The 17,309-nt window shown below is 46.8% G+C and overlaps 1 protein-coding gene across 2 annotated transcripts in view; it reads left to right on the top strand.

The window, feature by feature from the left end:
- Positions 1–17,309, top strand: part of WHRN (whirlin) — a 175,003-nt gene that overhangs the window by 139,821 nt on the left and 17,873 nt on the right. For both annotated transcript variants that reach the window (XM_054998355.1, XM_054998357.1), the window contains 2 exons: positions 110–322; positions 15,641–15,712. In XM_054998355.1, coding sequence (XP_054854330.1) covers positions 110–322; positions 15,641–15,712 — 285 coding nt within the window. The remainder of the gene's footprint in view (positions 1–109; positions 323–15,640; positions 15,713–17,309) is intronic.

Raw genomic sequence — 17,309 nt, 5'->3', positions numbered from 1 at the left:
CTCAATCTGGAATTCAGAGGGACTGGAATGGAATTGCAGAGCAATAACTGGGGAGAACGTGTAAAATCTGCTGATCCTTGTACTGAATCCTTCCTTCCTTTCCACACAGTTCTCACTGTTGTCCGAGGTTAGGGGGGTAATATCTCCTCAGGACCTCGACCGTTTCGACAACTTGGTCCTGAAGAGAGAGATTGAATTCATGAAAGCTCGGCAGCCCTCCGGGACAGGGACTGGCACAGACTCCTACTCCATCATGTCTTACAGCGACACCGTCTCTTCTACCGGGAGTCACTTCACCTCCACTACAGTCAGCTCGGCTCGGGTAGGTGAGGCCTCTTCTCTGTGGGTGGCCTACTGTATATGGCAGGTCACCTTGTGTCTCATACATCGAAATGCTTTTCAGGCTGTTTCACAACCTGCAGTGGGATGGGTGAACACAGAGAATTCAGGAAGGGCTGGTAGCTTACACACAGATGGTCCAACCCTACCCAGCCATCAGCAATCACGTCTGCCTCCCCCCCCCCCGATCACTGTTGAATATATAAGAGAAGATTAAAAATGCTCCCCAGCTGATTCCCTTGTCCCCCACAAATTTGAGGATTCTGAATGAGTAGGGGTGGAGGAACGAGAAAGCAGAATGCCTGGAGTAAGTGCAGCAGCAACCATAGCAACTGCCTTGGGCTTCATGCTGGGGAGAACATATTGGCAGGTGGCTGGAGGGGGGCCTGACTGCCAAGCTGCCCCACCATCGCTGCTGCCACCTTGTCTGACACTTCTGGAGTTGTGGTGGGCAGCGGTGGTGTTACGGCAGTAGACCAAGCCATCGGCTGTAGGGTGGTGATGCCCCCCCTCTCTGACCATCCTGCAGCTGGTTGCTTAACGGAAGTGTGCTGGGAGGGGCGCTTTGGTTCAAACAGGTTTACTGGCTTGCAGATTATCCAATAGCTTCAAACTTTTACAACTGGTCACGGCCATTTAGGTTAATGCCTAGGTTAGGTTAGGTAAGTGCTGTTGGCTGCTTTTTAAAGATCGTTTTGGTTTTTAGACAGCTGATTTTAATTCTGGGGGTGGAGGTGCGGCATTTGTAGGTACGCTGCCATGGGGGAGTTTTTTTTAATGAAGGCAGGGTGAAGTTTATAAATTTCCACTCTGTGTGACTGAATGTTGAGCCTTCCAAGAAGATAGTTTAAGGGGGGTAGCTGCCTTGGTCTGCGGTAGAACAGCAGGATTTGAGTTCAGCGGCACCTTAAAAGCCAACAAGATTTTCAGAGTATGAGCTTTTGAGAGTCAGAGCTCTCTGAAGTATCTGATAAAGGGAGCTTTGACTCTCAAAATTTCATACCCTGGAAATCTTGTTGGACTCTAAGGGCCAAGCTACAAGTGACAAATGATACTTGAACAGCAAGTGTATTTCTCTCTGTTCACTTGCCCTCCACTCAATCCACTTGCCGTTCAAGTGTCATTCGTCATGTGTAGCTTGGCCCTAAGACTCAAATCCTGCTGTTCTACCGTAGACCAACACGGCTACCCACCTGAAAGCAGGGTGTTAATCTACTAAACTGCAAGAATCTGCCAGCCAAGTCTCAAGACTTCACTGAAGACAGTAAAAGGACTTTATTGGGTAGTTGCTAGCATCATGGCCTTACTTCATCTTTGCCAGGAATGATGGTTACACGCCAATACCAAACAAATGTAGGTTTTCAAAGCACGGGCGATGTCTATACCTCCCCTTTTTCAAAGCGCAGGCAATTTCTAAACCTCCCTCCCCAGTCTAATGATCTAACAGTCATTAAGATCAGCGGGAAAGCATCTAAGCGAGAAACAGCAGGGATATGGTACGGAGTTTTCCAAGGTCGTGCAGGTGCTTCTTCCCAGCCAGGAGAGAGGCCCCTCTTGTAGTTCAGAGAAGCACAGAGATAACAGGAAGGAACAACCACCTCCTTTGCATAGTTTCACATCATGGATCCAAAAAACAAGGCTAATGACATTTGCAGTTTAATCATAATCATAATCATAAGGCAAGGCATTAGAACAGCAAGGTATTGCTGGGTATGGCAAGTGATGCACCTGATATAAATAAATCCTCACTTTGCCCTGAGGTTTGCATGGTCATCGTGGACCAGTCACTGGATTGTTCTGAAGATAAAATAGGAGGACGGCACCCTCTATATGCCACCCTGAGCTCCTTGCAAGAGTGTGGTGGTGGAGAGTGCCCTCAGGTCATAGCTGACATGGCAAGCCAGCCCTGTTGGGGTTTTCATGGCAAGAGACTAGCAGAGGTGCTTTGCCATTGCCTGCTTTTGGTTTTCATTGGAGGTCTCCCATCCAATTACTAACCAAGGCTGACCCTGCTTAGCTTCTGAGATCTGATGAGATCAGGCTCTCCTGGGCTCTCCAGGAGGTTAGGGCCCTGGCAAGAGTGGCAGGATGGAAATGTGATGGACAGGTAGGCCATACCTTGCCAGTGTTTACTTACTGGAGAAACAGTGTGGTGCAATGCTTTAGAGTGTGGTGCAAGGACGAAGGATTTCAAATCCCTGCTCTGCCATGAAGTTCACTTTGTAATTTTGGGATGTAATCATTTGGTCTTAGCCTAACCTATTTTACAGGGATGTTGTGAGGATAAAAAGAGGAGGGGATAGCTGGGTACACCTCCCTGAACTCCTTGAGGCAGTGGTGGACCTACATTTTTGAGACCCTGAAGCTTGAACTGTTATGGGGGGCCCTTCTCAACCAGCAACAACAGGGCAACAGCTGGGGGTTCGGGTGCTACGAGCCCATGAGAAAAATTTGAAATTTAACCAATTCCAGGGACATTATGAGGCCATATGAAACGGGTATTAGAGCTTATTCTAAGATCAATATTAAGTACTTCAACCCATCGGCTTATGATTCTATCACTAAAATAGCCTTATTTTAATAACAAATACTTTAAAAACTCCATCAATTTTGTCATTTTAAAAAAAGTTGCTTCAGGGCCCCTCCAGGATTAGGGGGCCTGAAGCTTAAGCTTCATTAGTTTCATAATAGATCCACCCTTGCCTTGAGGAAAGGTGGGAAAAACAAAAACCTGATAAGTAGAAATAGGGTATCTATAACCGGACAAGCCAAGCTTGTTTTCCTCTCCACTCAGAGAGCCCTTTCTCCACTGTTTCTGCTTCTGCCTAAGGGGTGGAAATGGGAAAAGAGTCCATTTGCCACCTTTGCCAGCCTCCAGGCTCTCCTTCCTTCGCTTCGAGCAAGCCGATGTCAACATTTTAATGTCTCGGAGACCTCATCACGCACGCCATCTAATTAAGTTATCATAATCGCCTCTAAATGTGCAGCCTCCCAGCCCCTAAATTAATTTGCCAGCCATAAAACACCTTTCATCATAAATGCATTAGCAGCCTCGGAAATGCAAAGCTGGTTTTAATCAGACAAGCTGCTGATGGTGAAGGCTGGAAGGCCCATGCTACTTGTAAGGGTGGGGTAAGGAAGAACAGGGAAGGGGAGTTCTGGGATCCCAACTCTATGGGGTTGGCCTCTGTGTTTCATGGGCTCTTTCCACGCAGGGATTTTTTCCTCGGGTGGAACACAGCCTGCCCCCGCTTTATTTGGGAGCTTCCAAACAATACCGTGTGCCTTCCTTGCAAGCACCAGCTTGTGAGGCACCAAGGGATTTCTTTATTAAGCTAGGACCAAAAAAAGCCTCCTTTGCTCTTACTCAAAGATGAAGCAGTGCACAGGCTTCAGGTTGTCTGTGAAAGCTCTCCTTGCAGCGAGACGGGGTGGGGAGGGGGGAAGAAGGACTTCATGTCTCCTGTAAAATAGCAGTGATGAGCTCCATTGTTCTCTTCCCCCTTTCACCATTTTAATGGGCTCTTTTTCTGTAATCACAGCCATCATTCAACTGAGGCGGGGGGATTGCTGGGTTTCAGGAGGGTGCAGTAGTATTGCCAGCTAGGGTTTTAGGTCCCCTTACCCTGCTGTCAGGAGCGGGGGCCTGGCACTTACCTTTTGAACATCCTCACATCCTGGTGCAGTGTGATGATGTAATTTCCAGGAGTGACGCCATTGCACAGGCCCCAGGAATGCTCCCAGGCTACTCAGTGGGCTGTTTTGGGCTCCCAAATGGGCCAAATCAGCCAGCACAAAGCCCAGGAGCACTCTCGGGGGCTATGCAATGATGTCACTGTTGGGAGTGACATCATCACGCCATGTTGGGAGCATACCCAGGCGGCCCATTCCCACAGCTCTTTCCCCGCCAGCCGGGTGAGTGGTGGCGGGGGGGGGGGGAGGCTGAGAGAGGGGGATCCCCTGCCCCCACCGGGGGAATGGCAATCTTATACCAGCCTGGATATCTCTTGGAGTTACAAGTTCTCTCCAGATAACAGAGATCAGTTCCCCTGGAGAAAACGACTGCTTTGGAGGGCGGACTCTACAGCATTATACTCCACTAGGTCCCTTCCTAGGCTCCATCCCAAAATATCCAGGAATTTTCCCTAGACAGAGTTGGCAACCCTAGCGCCGATGAGGAGGAAGGGTATGGGGAGGGGCGGCACTGGCAAGGCGTGGCCTGGGGACTGTGTGAATGCTGTCACTGCCCGCCTCTAAGCAACTTGCTCCTGCTCCTGCTCCTGCTGCAGGGGTGCACTTTCATTTGGTATTTAACTTTGTCCCATGATTTTTTTTTCAAATATAAAGAGCCTTAGGAAGCTGCAGAGGACTTGCCAGAGAGGCAGGAACTGCTTCACACCTCCCTTTTGGCCCATTTATCGCCTTGAAATCAGCCCCTCTCCTGAGTGCATTTCTTCCCACAAAGGAAAAAAAATACAGGGACTGGAATCTCTTTTTCCTGCTGGAGGGAGAAAAGTGGCAGCAGGTGAGGGTGAGCAGGCAGTAGGGTTACCAGGTACCCCACACCTCCTGTCTGGGGTGTGTGGAGTCTCTGGCACTTACCTTGTGCCAGGCACGAGGTTGTCTTTGGTATGTACACGAAGCGCGTGTGCATGCCCTGGAGCCAGCATGATGACGTCAGTTCCGGAAGTGATGTCACTACGTTGGCTGTGCGCAGGGCTTTTTTTCTGGGAAAAGAGGTGGTGGAACTCAGTGGGTTGCCCTTGGAGAAAATGGTCACATGGCTGGTGGTGATTGGCAGGAGGACGCAAACTCCTGGAGCTTGCCCGCCACTGCCAGGCACCTCAAGAGTGCACACTGTGCGTACGCTCCCAACTAGCGCAGCGATGTCCCTTCTGGAAGTGATGTCCTTGCACCACCCATGGGATGGTGCTCGGCAGCGTGGAGGGCAATCTAAACTCCCCTCTGTCTGGAGATCAGGGGGTGGGGCCATCAGCCATGTGACCATTTTCAAGAGGTTCCGGAACTCTGTTCCACCGTGTTCCTGCTGAAAAAAAGCCCTGGCTGTGCGAGTGCTCCCGCGGCCAATTTGGCCCCTTTGAGGCCCAAATTGGCCCCAAACGAAGCACAGGAACATCCCATGGGTGATGCAATAACATCAGTTCCAGAAGGGACGTCGCTGTGCTAGTTGGGAACGTACGCACAGCGTGCACTCTTGAGGTGTCTGCCAGTGGTGGGCAAGCTCCAGGAGTTTGCCTCCTCCTGCCGATCTCTGGCCGACCAGTGGACAAGGGGGCAAATCCCAGGGAGTTTACCCACCACTGGCAGGCAGGCAGGCAGCCCTAAGGGGAAAAGTTAAGAACCCCACTGTCTTCAGCCAATCCTACCTTCAAGGTTGCAGTCTCCTCTTGGCTGCTTTCTGGCTTACAAACCCAGCAACAACGTTGAGGCAACATAGTTATATGCCACCACGAGCAATTCATTTACTTAGGTTTTTAATCTCTCCCTTGCACCAGAAAGTTCAGAGCAGTGCACGTAGTCCTTAACTTCACAACAACCATCTGAGGTAAGGTAGAACTGAAAGTCACTGGCCAACTCGGGGAATTTCAAGATGACTTGATTGAAAATCTGCTTCGGTCTTGGCTGGTGCCTGTCTCTGTATAGAATGCAGTTTGGACCTTACAAGCATAGACTGGAGGCAAGACACTGAACACTGTGGGGAAATTTGCCTATGACGGGGCAGGGGGACACACTTCCCTTCTTTCCAGCATGAAGGCAGTTTTTAAATCCTCAGGTTTGCCAAAACCAAAGCAGTCCGGTTTTCTATTTTCCTAATTGGCAAGGGAAACTTAGCATAATATTGGCCCCTGTTAATGGCTACCCATTCTTAATAGCACAGGAGCAAAGGCAAGTGAAAGCAGTTGGCAACCCTAGAAATAATGTGGCGCTTGTTTCGCTCCACGTCAAACAAACTGAGCCAGCGCTTATGCATTGTTCTTGCAAAATTCATATTTGGGGGTGGGGGGTGTTAAACAATTGCAGCCGGGCTTATTTTCCTTGTCTTCTAACAGACTTTTCTTTCTCCCCTTCTAAAAACGATTCCCTTGATCCCTCCTCCCAGGAGCGTCTCTTGTGGCTGATAGACCTCATGGAGGTAAGAATCAGCGTATCAGTTCTATTACGGGCTGCTGTCTGCACAAAGGGAGGGCGCCAGCAGAATGGGGTGGGGTGGATTTAGAGGCCAGCAACACAGTGCAGGGCTCCTGGGGGTCTTTCAGATCCTTTTTCCACTGTTCCCACCATCTGTCCCCCCAGTATTGTTTATGACCTTTCTTTTAATGGTATGTAATGTCATTGTTTCCCTGCTCCAGTTCGTTTTCTGCCCTTTGCTAGTGACGTACAATCATTTTCACATTAGCATGTACATTCAGTGTGGGGAGAATAAATGTACATGGGGAGGCTGCAAAGTTGGGTTATACAGAGTCGAGCCACTGGTTCATTGCTGTCACCCCCTCAAAGGGAGCTCTCCAGGGTTTCGGGCAGAGAAAGCTCTTTTCCCAACACTTGCTCCCTTTAAGTGGAGACGCCTGGGATTGAACTGGGGACTTTCTGCATGCAAGGCAGGAGCATTGCCACTGAGCCAATAAAGTGTCCTTGTACCTTTGGCTCATCTAGCTTGCTATTGTCTACTCTGGAAACAACTTTGCAGGGTCCTCCTGACAGCTGCTGCATGAGATTCTTTTACTGGAGTGAAGCAGAGCATTGGGAAGTTGTCAGTATCCATTATACAGCAAGTGAACAAGGGACGGTTGCTTTTATATTAGGCTGAAATTGTCCTGTCCTTGGGAGCCAGTCTGCTGAAGGTGCAGGATTACCAACCTTTCAGATCCAGAAGAGTTAGCCATGTTAGTCTGTAAAATCTTAAAGAGTCCCATAGCACCTTTAAGACTAACCAACTTTATTGTAGCACTAGTAACAAAGCCTGTCGTGGGAAAAAATACTACAAGCTCTAGAAAGGAGAGGCTGGGCGGGTGGGCATTACCTCCTCCTCTGTGACTGATCCCAGCTGGGTGAAGGGGAGAAGGTATTGTCACCTGCTCTGCTCCTGATCCGGGCTGGGTGAAGGTGGGGGGGAGCATTGCCACCTTCTCCACACCTGATCCCAGCCATGTGAAGGGGGGTGGGCATTGCCACCTGCTCCATGCCTGATTCCAGACAGGTGGAGGATGGGCAAACATTGCCACCTGCTCCGTTCCTGATCCTGGCCGGGTGAAGTTGGGATGGGCATTGCAACCTGCTCTGCTAAAGATTCCAGCTGAGTGATGGCAGGGGGCGGGCATTGCCACCTGCTCCACTCCTGATCCCAACTGGGTGACAGTGGAGGGCAGGCATTAGCGGCAAGAAAGTTTAGATTGAAATGTATGGTATAATAGTACAATTGTGTTGTGAATATGTTTTAATCTGGTTCTGATCCTGTCCGGCTGTGTTTTGTATTATGGTGTATTAAATTGTTATGACCTATGATCAATACAATAAACTACTACTACTACTACTACTACTACTACTACTACTACTACTACTACTACTACTACTACTACTACTACATTGACCCCTCTTCTGCGCCTGATTCTAGCTGGGTGAAAGCAGGGGGTGAACATTGCCACCTGCTCTGCTCCTGATCCCAGCTGGGTGAAGGGAGTGCAGGCATTGCCACCTGCTCCACCCCTGATCCCAGTTGGGTGAAGTCGGGGTGCGGGTATTGCCAGCTGCTCCACTCCTGATCCCAGCTGGATGAAATATGAGGGTGGGTATTGCCAGCTGCTCCACTCCTGATCCCAGCTGGGTGAAGGAGCGAGGCTGGCATTAACTCTTTCTCTGCACCTGATCCCGGCCTGGGCTTCCTGCCACAGTGCACTCTCTGGAGGGACAGGCTGCCTCATCTGGGCTTCCCTCCATAGCAGCACCCTCTGGTGGCGTATCAGGGTAAGAAGTGAGTTGTCTAGAACACGCTTACTCTTTTATATAGTAGGATCAGCTTTTGAGAATCACAACTCTGATGAAGAGAGCTGTGGTTCTCGAAAGCTTATCCTAGTCTTAAAGGTGCTGCTGGACTCTTTACAGCCTTTGAGATTAATCAATTGATTAAACTTTGAATCACTCAATGGCACTGTAGTAAGTAATTTATTATTACAGCACTTGGCCAGTACGTTAACCATAAAATTTAAGTGCACATTTTACAACCATTTGAAACATGAAGCATATAAGTATATACAATTTAAAAACATAATTTCCTAATATCTATCAAGATTTGTAAAAACCAGGAAGTCAGCATAGTTCTAAGCAAGCAACTGAAATGGAGGCCTAGGCTCTAATGGGCTTTAACGACCAGAGCACAAAATTTCGCTATCACTCAATGGCACTGGTCTGTGGCAAGTCCAAGGCAGAGGGGGGAAAGCCCTCCTTCGTGCAATGAGTAGTACACCTGGAAATCCCTGCTGCAAGAGCTGATGGTGGCCACCAGCTCTGACAGTTTAGAAAAAAAACTCATGAGTCAGCCAGGGCCCAGTGATAGTGAGGATTCCTCGAGAGAAGCCGACCAGCAAGAAAATGAGCTGCAGGCTCATCAGGATTCATAACCAACAAGATTCATAACCCTCCAGCCCTGATTCAGCAGGTGAACCTCAGTTGGCCCTCAGCCCTCCAGCATCACTTACACCTTTAAAGCACCGCAGGAGAAGGTTGAGAACAGAGCTACAGGCGAGATGGCAAAGTGCACGCCTCCTGGCCTGACATCAGCTGCTTGCTGATAATGGAGAGGAGTAGTTGCAGGATTCCCCCTGGGCAGCTGGCTGCAAGCACGATCCTTAGGCATGTGGCTATAAAACCAGCCAAGGGACGCTGTTAGGCATGGACACAACATGTACAATAGCTGCTAAGCCACTGACTCTGCCTTGCCTGACTTCTGGAACCCCGACCTTGGACTAAACAACACTGCCTTGCCCAACACTCGGGGCCTGCAAGCCAGTACAAAAGCAGATTAGGATCATTCAAGGACAAATCATGATAGCGAACATGTGATCCATATTCAGAGAAATATACCATTGAATGCTGACAGCTGGGCGAAGGTGATAGCCAGCTTGAGAGTCCCCAGGAGCACCTGGGTGGCTGAACTGATCCAGCAGGGTAGTTACGTTCTAGAAGAAACGGGCAATCCTGTTTCTGCAGAGACCTGGAAATGGTTTCCATGGCCAATTTCCTTGCAATGTGGGCTCTTCTAGGGCTATCAATCCCTGTTTCTCCCCAGCTGGTCTTTCACTTGTATAGTTTACACGGCTGACGGAGATGAGCATACCAATAAATTGAGAAAACAACCCCCAGCCTATGCATCTCCACGCCTGGCCAAATGCAGACCAGATGGCCAGGCCTGGTTCTCACCTCCCCAGCTAATGATTTTCCAGATCACGGGCAGGTCGTATAAGCGGGAGGTTAATTGTGTAGCGCGTTAATTGAAAGCAGCTTTGCCTGATCACACAACTGCATTTATTTCTAATTTCCCTAAAATGGAGCCTGCCTCAAAGGAGACACTGCAAAAATTTCTCCCCTTCCCCAAAAATGAGATATTTACAAAAATAAAAAGAATTATATCGTAACCAGTAGATGTGCCACCGTCCTCTCCAAAAGGATGGGAGCTCCAATCATTTTTGGCTCCATGTACCAAAGTGCTACTGAGTAGGATTATGATGTAGCAGCACAAAAGAGGGATGTGGCAGAGGTCTGCACTTTTTGGTTTTGAAAGCAAAAAAGGACACCATACGTTTGCAGATAATTGTCCTAAATATAACTAATGATTTCCCAAGTGGTTACTGCAGTTCTGGGAAGAAGAAAGTGGGGAAAATGTTGATATTGCAAAGTTCAGCTAACTTCTCTGAATGGTGGACGATGTGCAGTAGTGACCCAGGTTGTGATATTAATAGAAACATGATGAGCATTAGCCTGCTGTGAGTCTGTGACGCATGCCATCAAGTCACAGCCAACTTATGGCAATTCCATAGGTTTTTCAAGGCAAGAGACATTCAGAGGTGGTTTGCCATTGGCCATCTCTGTGTAGCAACCCTGACCTTCCCTGGTGATCTCCCATCCAAATACTAATCAGGGACAACCTTGCTTAGTTTCTGACATCTGACAAAATCAGGCTACCTGGACCATGCAGGCCCTGTGTGCAATAGCTCACAAACCTCTGATTATAAGGGAAAACCAGCAATGAGAAATAATAATAATAATAATAATAACAACAACAACAACAACAACAACAACAACAACAACATTCGATTTATATACCGCCCTTCAGGATGACTTAACACCCACTCAGAGCGGTTTACAAAGTATGTCATTATTATCCCCACAACAAAACACCCTGTGAGGTGGATAGGACTGAGAGAGCTCCAGAGAGCCATGACTAGCCCAAGGTCACCCAGCTGGCTTCAAGTGGAGGAGTGAGGAATCAAACCTGGTTCTCCAGATTAGAGTCCTGCGCTCTTTAACCACTACACCAAACTGAGCACTATGCATGGTGATGAGACAGCGCTCAATTTGAAGGAAGTATGCTGATGAGCACTTGCCCAGCAATATGTGCAGAACCATGTTGGTCTGCCATTTAAATGGGAACAAGGCTGAACAATAGCCTAGCACCAGATGGCATAGCAAGACAGTCTGAAGGGTGGATAGCAATGAGAAACAACCTAGCAGAGAGTGCAATAGCTAGCACAGTGTTTCTCAAACTGGGGTCTAGAGACTCCTAGAGGAGAGTCCACAAGGGTGCTCCAGGGGGTCCTTTGTAGGGGCTTGTTGTACCATCTGGCTGTCATGCATGTAAAGCCCGCTTGATGTTCTAGAAATGGAGTCAGGGCTCGCCACCTCAGGTCAAAGGGATGAAAACTGGGTTCCTCTTCTTTTGAAAGGTAGGAACAACATCTGGAAAGTGCATTGCTTAGTAACTGGGAACCCGTAGTTCAGCCATAGGACCTCTAATTGGTTGAATAGCACCAAGGAGGTACAGTCTTAATGCTTTCATCATAAAAATAGAAGAGGAAGTTTCAAGTCCCACTAGTACCTTAAAGACCAACAAGATTTTCAGGGAATAAGTTTTTGAGAGTCAAAGCTCCCTTCATCAGATACAAGTGGTATCTGACGAAGGGAGCTTTGACTCTCAAACCTTGGAAATTTAGTTGGTCTTTAAGGTGCTATTGGACCTGGATCTTGCTTTCAGATATAAGTAGGAATGGACATTCTTGAGCCCTTATATCTCAGTCAGAAGGCAAGAGGGATGTTGCAAAGAAGAGAATTGTGATGCAAAGGCTGCTTTTCCAACACAAAAGATTTCACCACAGAGATAATGAGATGCTACTCTGTGTCTGTAGATAACAATAGTCTGTGGTATTTTCAGTTGAATACTGAGAATTTCAGGTTTAGTGTGATGCCAGCCTTTTTCTGTTTCAGTGAGCAGCTCTGAGTTTTTTTCAAGCCTCTTCCCCCCACCCCCCCTCATGTTCAACCAGCCACTAGCAGCCACTGAAAATGTCGTTTCTTGGTCATCTCTTTGTTTCTGATGCTCCTCCGCCTTGTACAGATTTGGGACAGGCAGAGAAAGAACTTTTCCCAGCACTTGTTCCCAGAGATGATTTTTACTGCAGATGCCAAGGAATGAATCTGGGATCTTCTACCTATAAGGCAGGTGCTCTACTGCTAAGCTGTGGCTCCCTTTAAGTCACGTAGTTGATGTGGTCTAGTAAGCACTCTCGTTTTCGGTCAAATGACTGTTTACTAGCGCACCTGCCAGTTGCTGGGAAGTAGCGTTGCTTATTCCAGCAAGCATGGCTATCTGGTGCTTGTTTCTGTATCATGCTAGTATTTCTAGCACCTATTGAATCGTTCCCATGGCATCATTATCAGGTGCATAGCCAGTTCCTCCCTTATAGTTTAATACCATTTTGTATGGCTACTTTATACTTGTCTTTTTGCTGTTTTCCTTCTCCCTGTGGCAATTACAAGTGATTCCACACACGTTGGATAATGCACTTCCAATCCTCTTTATAGATTATTTGGAAGGATTTTTTTGTGTGCGGAACAAAAAATCCACCTCAAACTATTGATAAAGTGCATTGAAAGTGCATTATCGAACGTGTGCAGAATCAGTCTACATGCTCTGCAGTTCTCGAGTGTGCACCTCCTGTAATTCTCTTGAAAAGGGCTGTCTGCTTTTTCAGTCTTACTTTTGGTGAGGTCACTTTCACTTCCCTTCATCCCAGTAGAATTCCCATGTGAATTCTGCATGTTGTTCCGGCCAATGCATCCAATGCAAAATGTCTCCACTGCATTGCTGTATACTGCCAGAAAAAGTAACGGGATAATGAATGAAAAACAAAACAAATTAGGTTTTTCATTTATGCTCATTCATTTTGAAGTTTCTCATTTGGCCCTGTTTTTTACAAACAGAATGAATGGGATAGGATGGTTTCATTTTCCATTTAATGTTTAGTGTGTGTGTTGACTGCTACAGGCCCAGATTTTTTCTTTCTTTTTTAAAGTATTTTTAGTACCCGGCTATTTGTCTTCAAGATTTGCTGTCGTTTTCTTTAAGTGTTGTGTCCACAATGTTTTTAGTTTGTTATGGATTATCCGATGTTGCTGACTTTGCTCATGTTCTAGAATCTTGCTGGTTTTTCATGCTGATAGATAGATAGATAGATAGATAGATAGATAGATAGATAGATAGATAGATAGATAGATAGATAGATAGATAGATAGATAGATAGATAGATAGATTAGATTCAATATGTTTAAATGTTATTGTGCTTTTGATGTGTTTTATTATGACCTGCCTTAAGGAACGAGTGTGGCCAGAAAAGTGGAGTACAGTGAACGAACCCAAGAATCTCAAAGGTGGATAGCTGGACAGTGGGCTAAATAGCAGCCAGGTTTGGCTCAGGGATCAGCGCTTGTGCTGCCACCCTCAATAGCAGAAGGAACCTTTTTATCCCTTTCACACCAGTGTGGTCTCTAATAAACCCATCTGAATGCAGAGTTCAATTCTGGCCAGTCAACCCTGAGCATAAGAATAGTACATTAGCAAATTCCCCAATGTTAATTAAATCAGCAGTTGGTGACGGTCTTTTTCTGGCTAATGATTTCTTTCTCTCCTCTTTTCCCTCCACCCCACTCTCTTCTCCCCGCCACCTTCCGCTTGCGCACCTTCCTGATTGACGGCCCCACCGGTCCCTTCCCTGCTGAGGAGACTAACCGGGCGACTTAATTTAATTTTGCACATTTTTGTCAGGATTTGCTCATTCCATTGACTCGTTTGCAGCTGTATTTTGACATTTGATAATGGCATTTGGGCTATAACTATAATTATGCGGAGGGGAAGAAACATCTGGTGCCTGGGTACATCTGAGACAGGCTGATTGGGTGATAGGGAGACAGTGATGGAGGAGGGAAAGGGGGGTGAGAATGGAATCCAGGTGGATCATATCATATCAGGATTGCCTTCCCGGGTCAGGACTGTGCTCTGTCTCCTTCCAATCTTGACTGGCTGGATGCCGCAAAAGCCAGGACAGGAATGCTGTTGGTCCCCAGAATGTGGTATTCAGAGTTCTACTGCTTCTGTACATGGAAGTTCAGGCTGATGTACTGGCTTGCGGTATCAGATTACAGTATCTCTTTCTGCCTCTTAAAGATAACAAGGCCAAAGGGAGTATCCAAAGTCCAGAGTCATTCAGTCCAGGGTCATGTTTTTCAGCGATCAATCAAGGCAGTGTCAGCAGTGTCAGCAGTTTAGCATCTACGTACCCGACCACATATTGTCTCTCTTGGTATACTTTATAGCCACATGCCCAATGTCACACATACAGCCAGCTACTCAGGAAGATTTCTGTAAAGACTCACATTCATTATCAAAAAGGCAGCTAGCGAGCCAGCAGGCATGCACTTTGCCTCCTTGTCTGTAACTCTGAGCTAAGCTACAAGAGACGAATTACACGAGGACATGCACATGAAGGGAGTCACAACGTTAGCCGGGAAGCTGAGTTTTTTAGAGTTCAGAAGGCTTTGTCAATTTCCCCTCTATAGAGCCAGGAAAGATTGCTCCTCAGAGGGTTTGTTAATTTCCTCTTTGCCTCTGGAAGGCTCACCTCCCCTTCTAGGAGGCAAAGAGGAAATAAACAAACCCCCTGAGGAGTGATCTTTGCTGAGGGGAAATTGACAGAGCCTTCCAGTCTCTTTTAAAGCTTCCCGGCTAACGTTGCGACTCCCTTCACGCGAGCCTCCTTGTTTAATTTGTTTCTTGTAGTTTTGCTCAGAGGTTCTCAGCAGATGCAGTTGATCCTGGAGGGCTGGGAGCGGCTAGCTGACTTTCACCTGTTGAAAATCCTGGCTTGCCTGCACCTCATTGTCCTGCTGCTCAGCTTCTTCTCCATGAATCTAATCGCTTTTGTCAGACAGCTATTGAAAATCCCAGGGATTTTTCAGTAAAGACCCCTAAACATAGCTTATCCGCTATGGATCACTTCTGAAAAATTAACATAGATCTACAGGTATGTATACCATACTTATGTGTATACAGATGTGTGTGTGTGTGTGATGTCAGGGAATGTGGGACTCAGTCCAGAGGCATAACAGGCCTGAGACAACAGCCATCGTCAGCTCTCCACTGGAGGGGTCTGATGAAAATCCACGGGCAACAGGCATGGTGGACAAGTAGGAGAGCCCAGTTGAGGTCAAATCGATACCCACCATAACAAGTTATCTAGAATAAGTGGCAGTCTGAAAACCGAGGCTTTGTAGGACTGGAGTTATCTTAACTGGTCCCTGGTATTGTGTGCAAAGGACTAGTTAACTGATGCCAGGAGCCAGTGTGGAGTTTGAAGTCTCAGTGGTGTTGCCCAAGCCCCAAGACTTCCTTGATGTCTTCCCTTCTAATCTGTAAAACACTGGGGCCTAACCAGCAGGCCGCCTAGTATGAATTCTACCCAGTGGAATGTGTGAATGTATGACTTCATAGAATGACTACAACATTCACTGCAGTTAAGTCATGGACACCAGGATAATCACCTATGATGAGTTAGGACTATATAGAAGTGACCAGGCAAAGAAGTATTTCAAAACTGGAAAACCACTTCTTTCTGTGGCTCATGTGGAGCAGGCCTGAATGCCAAGAAATTGGGTGGCATACATGCCTGTGCACACCAGCCCTTTGAACTGCTCTCCAGCATTAACTGAGGGGTTTTTTTTTGTTTTCTGCTGGCAGAATACATCCGACTTGGAAGGGAGTGGAAACGGATGCCAGAGCAGCATCAATGCTCTACCGGATATCTCCCTGGTAAGGCATGTTCTCTTCTTGCCCTTTCCTCTTCCTGATGGGGGCTCCCTTAGCTTAGCAGCTAAGAATCTGAAAGGCCATGATAAATATGCATATGTAGGAGCATCAAATGAACATAAATTGACAGAGTAAGCGATGAGTTTGCATTGCAGCTGTCTGGCATTTATTCTACAATATTCTTTCTCAGGAATTTCAGTCCTGATGTGAGCAGCATGATTCCATCACAGAGAAAAGGTCTTGATTATGCACTACCTTGCTGAATATTTATACAGCCTAATGCTGTGTACACCGGGGCATTATGTTGTGCCAGTTTCAGCATTTCCCACAAACCCATCTTGACAGCCCAAAGGACTAGAAGCTTGTTTGGTAGATAGAGCTGTGCATAATGAAAATCCCAAACCATAAAAATCTTGGAAAAAACTGTTTTCAAGCACTTCTTGTGACTCTACGGAATAGAAACACTGGTCCAGGCTGCTTGGTAATCATGAATCCCCTCTCTTCTGAAATCTGTTGGGTTTTTTTTTCAAGTTCTGACATTTACCAGCAATGCAGCATGAGCTCACATTTGAATTCTGTACTGAATTTCTCACTTCCAATCAGATCATGGCAAGGGAGGAGCAAAGAGTACTCCCAGCCAATCCCAAAGACAGATGACATTCTCCTTCCCTCTTCCTTGTGGGCTGGAGAGAGACTTTTTTTGTGAAAGTAGAAAAGCCTAATGGTGGGGGGGGGAGCTTGCTCAAAATTCAAGCAGTTTGCCCCATTTGCTTGAAACTTTGGGGTTATTTGAAAGATAGGCACAAGATACTCTGCTGCAATTTTTATGGCATTTCGTTGAAAAACAACTCCAGCCCCCCCCCTCGGAAAGTCCCCCATAGGAAATAATGGAAATAAGCAATGGCTGGGGTGGTGGGGTCTGCAGTAGAAGCCTTCCTCACTGTCTAAAAGAAAATAAACAACAATCTGCAACAAGGAAGGAAGGCCAATGCAGAGTTTTCAGTGGGGCTTAAAAAAAAACTATTGTCAGTCAGTGTAAAAGTAGGGGGATGAAATGAACGCAGACAGGGCTTTGTTTTTTAAAATGCTGGTGGCTGCCTGAAGCTCTCCTGCTGGCTGCTGCTTGACAGTCATATTAGGAATTAGTAGAGAGAACTTAGTGTGGCTGTGCAGATCTTTGGGTGTTTGTAAAATCTGCTTGAAACTTAGGGTTATTTAGATTAGAGGGAGGGCTGTGTGTAATTTTGGTGCTGTTAAAGTGCAAAACAGCTGCCCCACAGTCTCCGATTGCCCCCCCCCTCTATTGAAAAGAATGGCCACAAAAATCATGAGATTGAAAAAAAAAACAACTAACAAATGTTGAGTCCAACTCAATGCCCCTCTAGCAAACTACCCAATCAGTATAAACATTTTGCTCCACAGCCCAGGATACAAAAATACAATGGAAATTTTCAAAATGCACACTCCTAGTAGCTGATTTCCCCCGTCCTGTTCCTTCTTGTTCTGGAACTTTGCTCTGCACAGCGCACCACTCTTCTTCAATTCCATTTTGAGAAGGAAAATTTCTAAAATGAATTCTGTAACTGGAGAATGTACAATT

The sequence above is a fragment of the Eublepharis macularius genome, chromosome 14, assembly GCF_028583425.1.
Source record: "Eublepharis macularius isolate TG4126 chromosome 14, MPM_Emac_v1.0, whole genome shotgun sequence".
NCBI classification, from domain to species: Eukaryota; Metazoa; Chordata; class Lepidosauria; order Squamata; family Eublepharidae; genus Eublepharis; species Eublepharis macularius.
The sequence above is the reverse complement of the archived record's forward strand: the minus strand, read 5'-3'. Positions and strand labels throughout refer to the sequence as shown.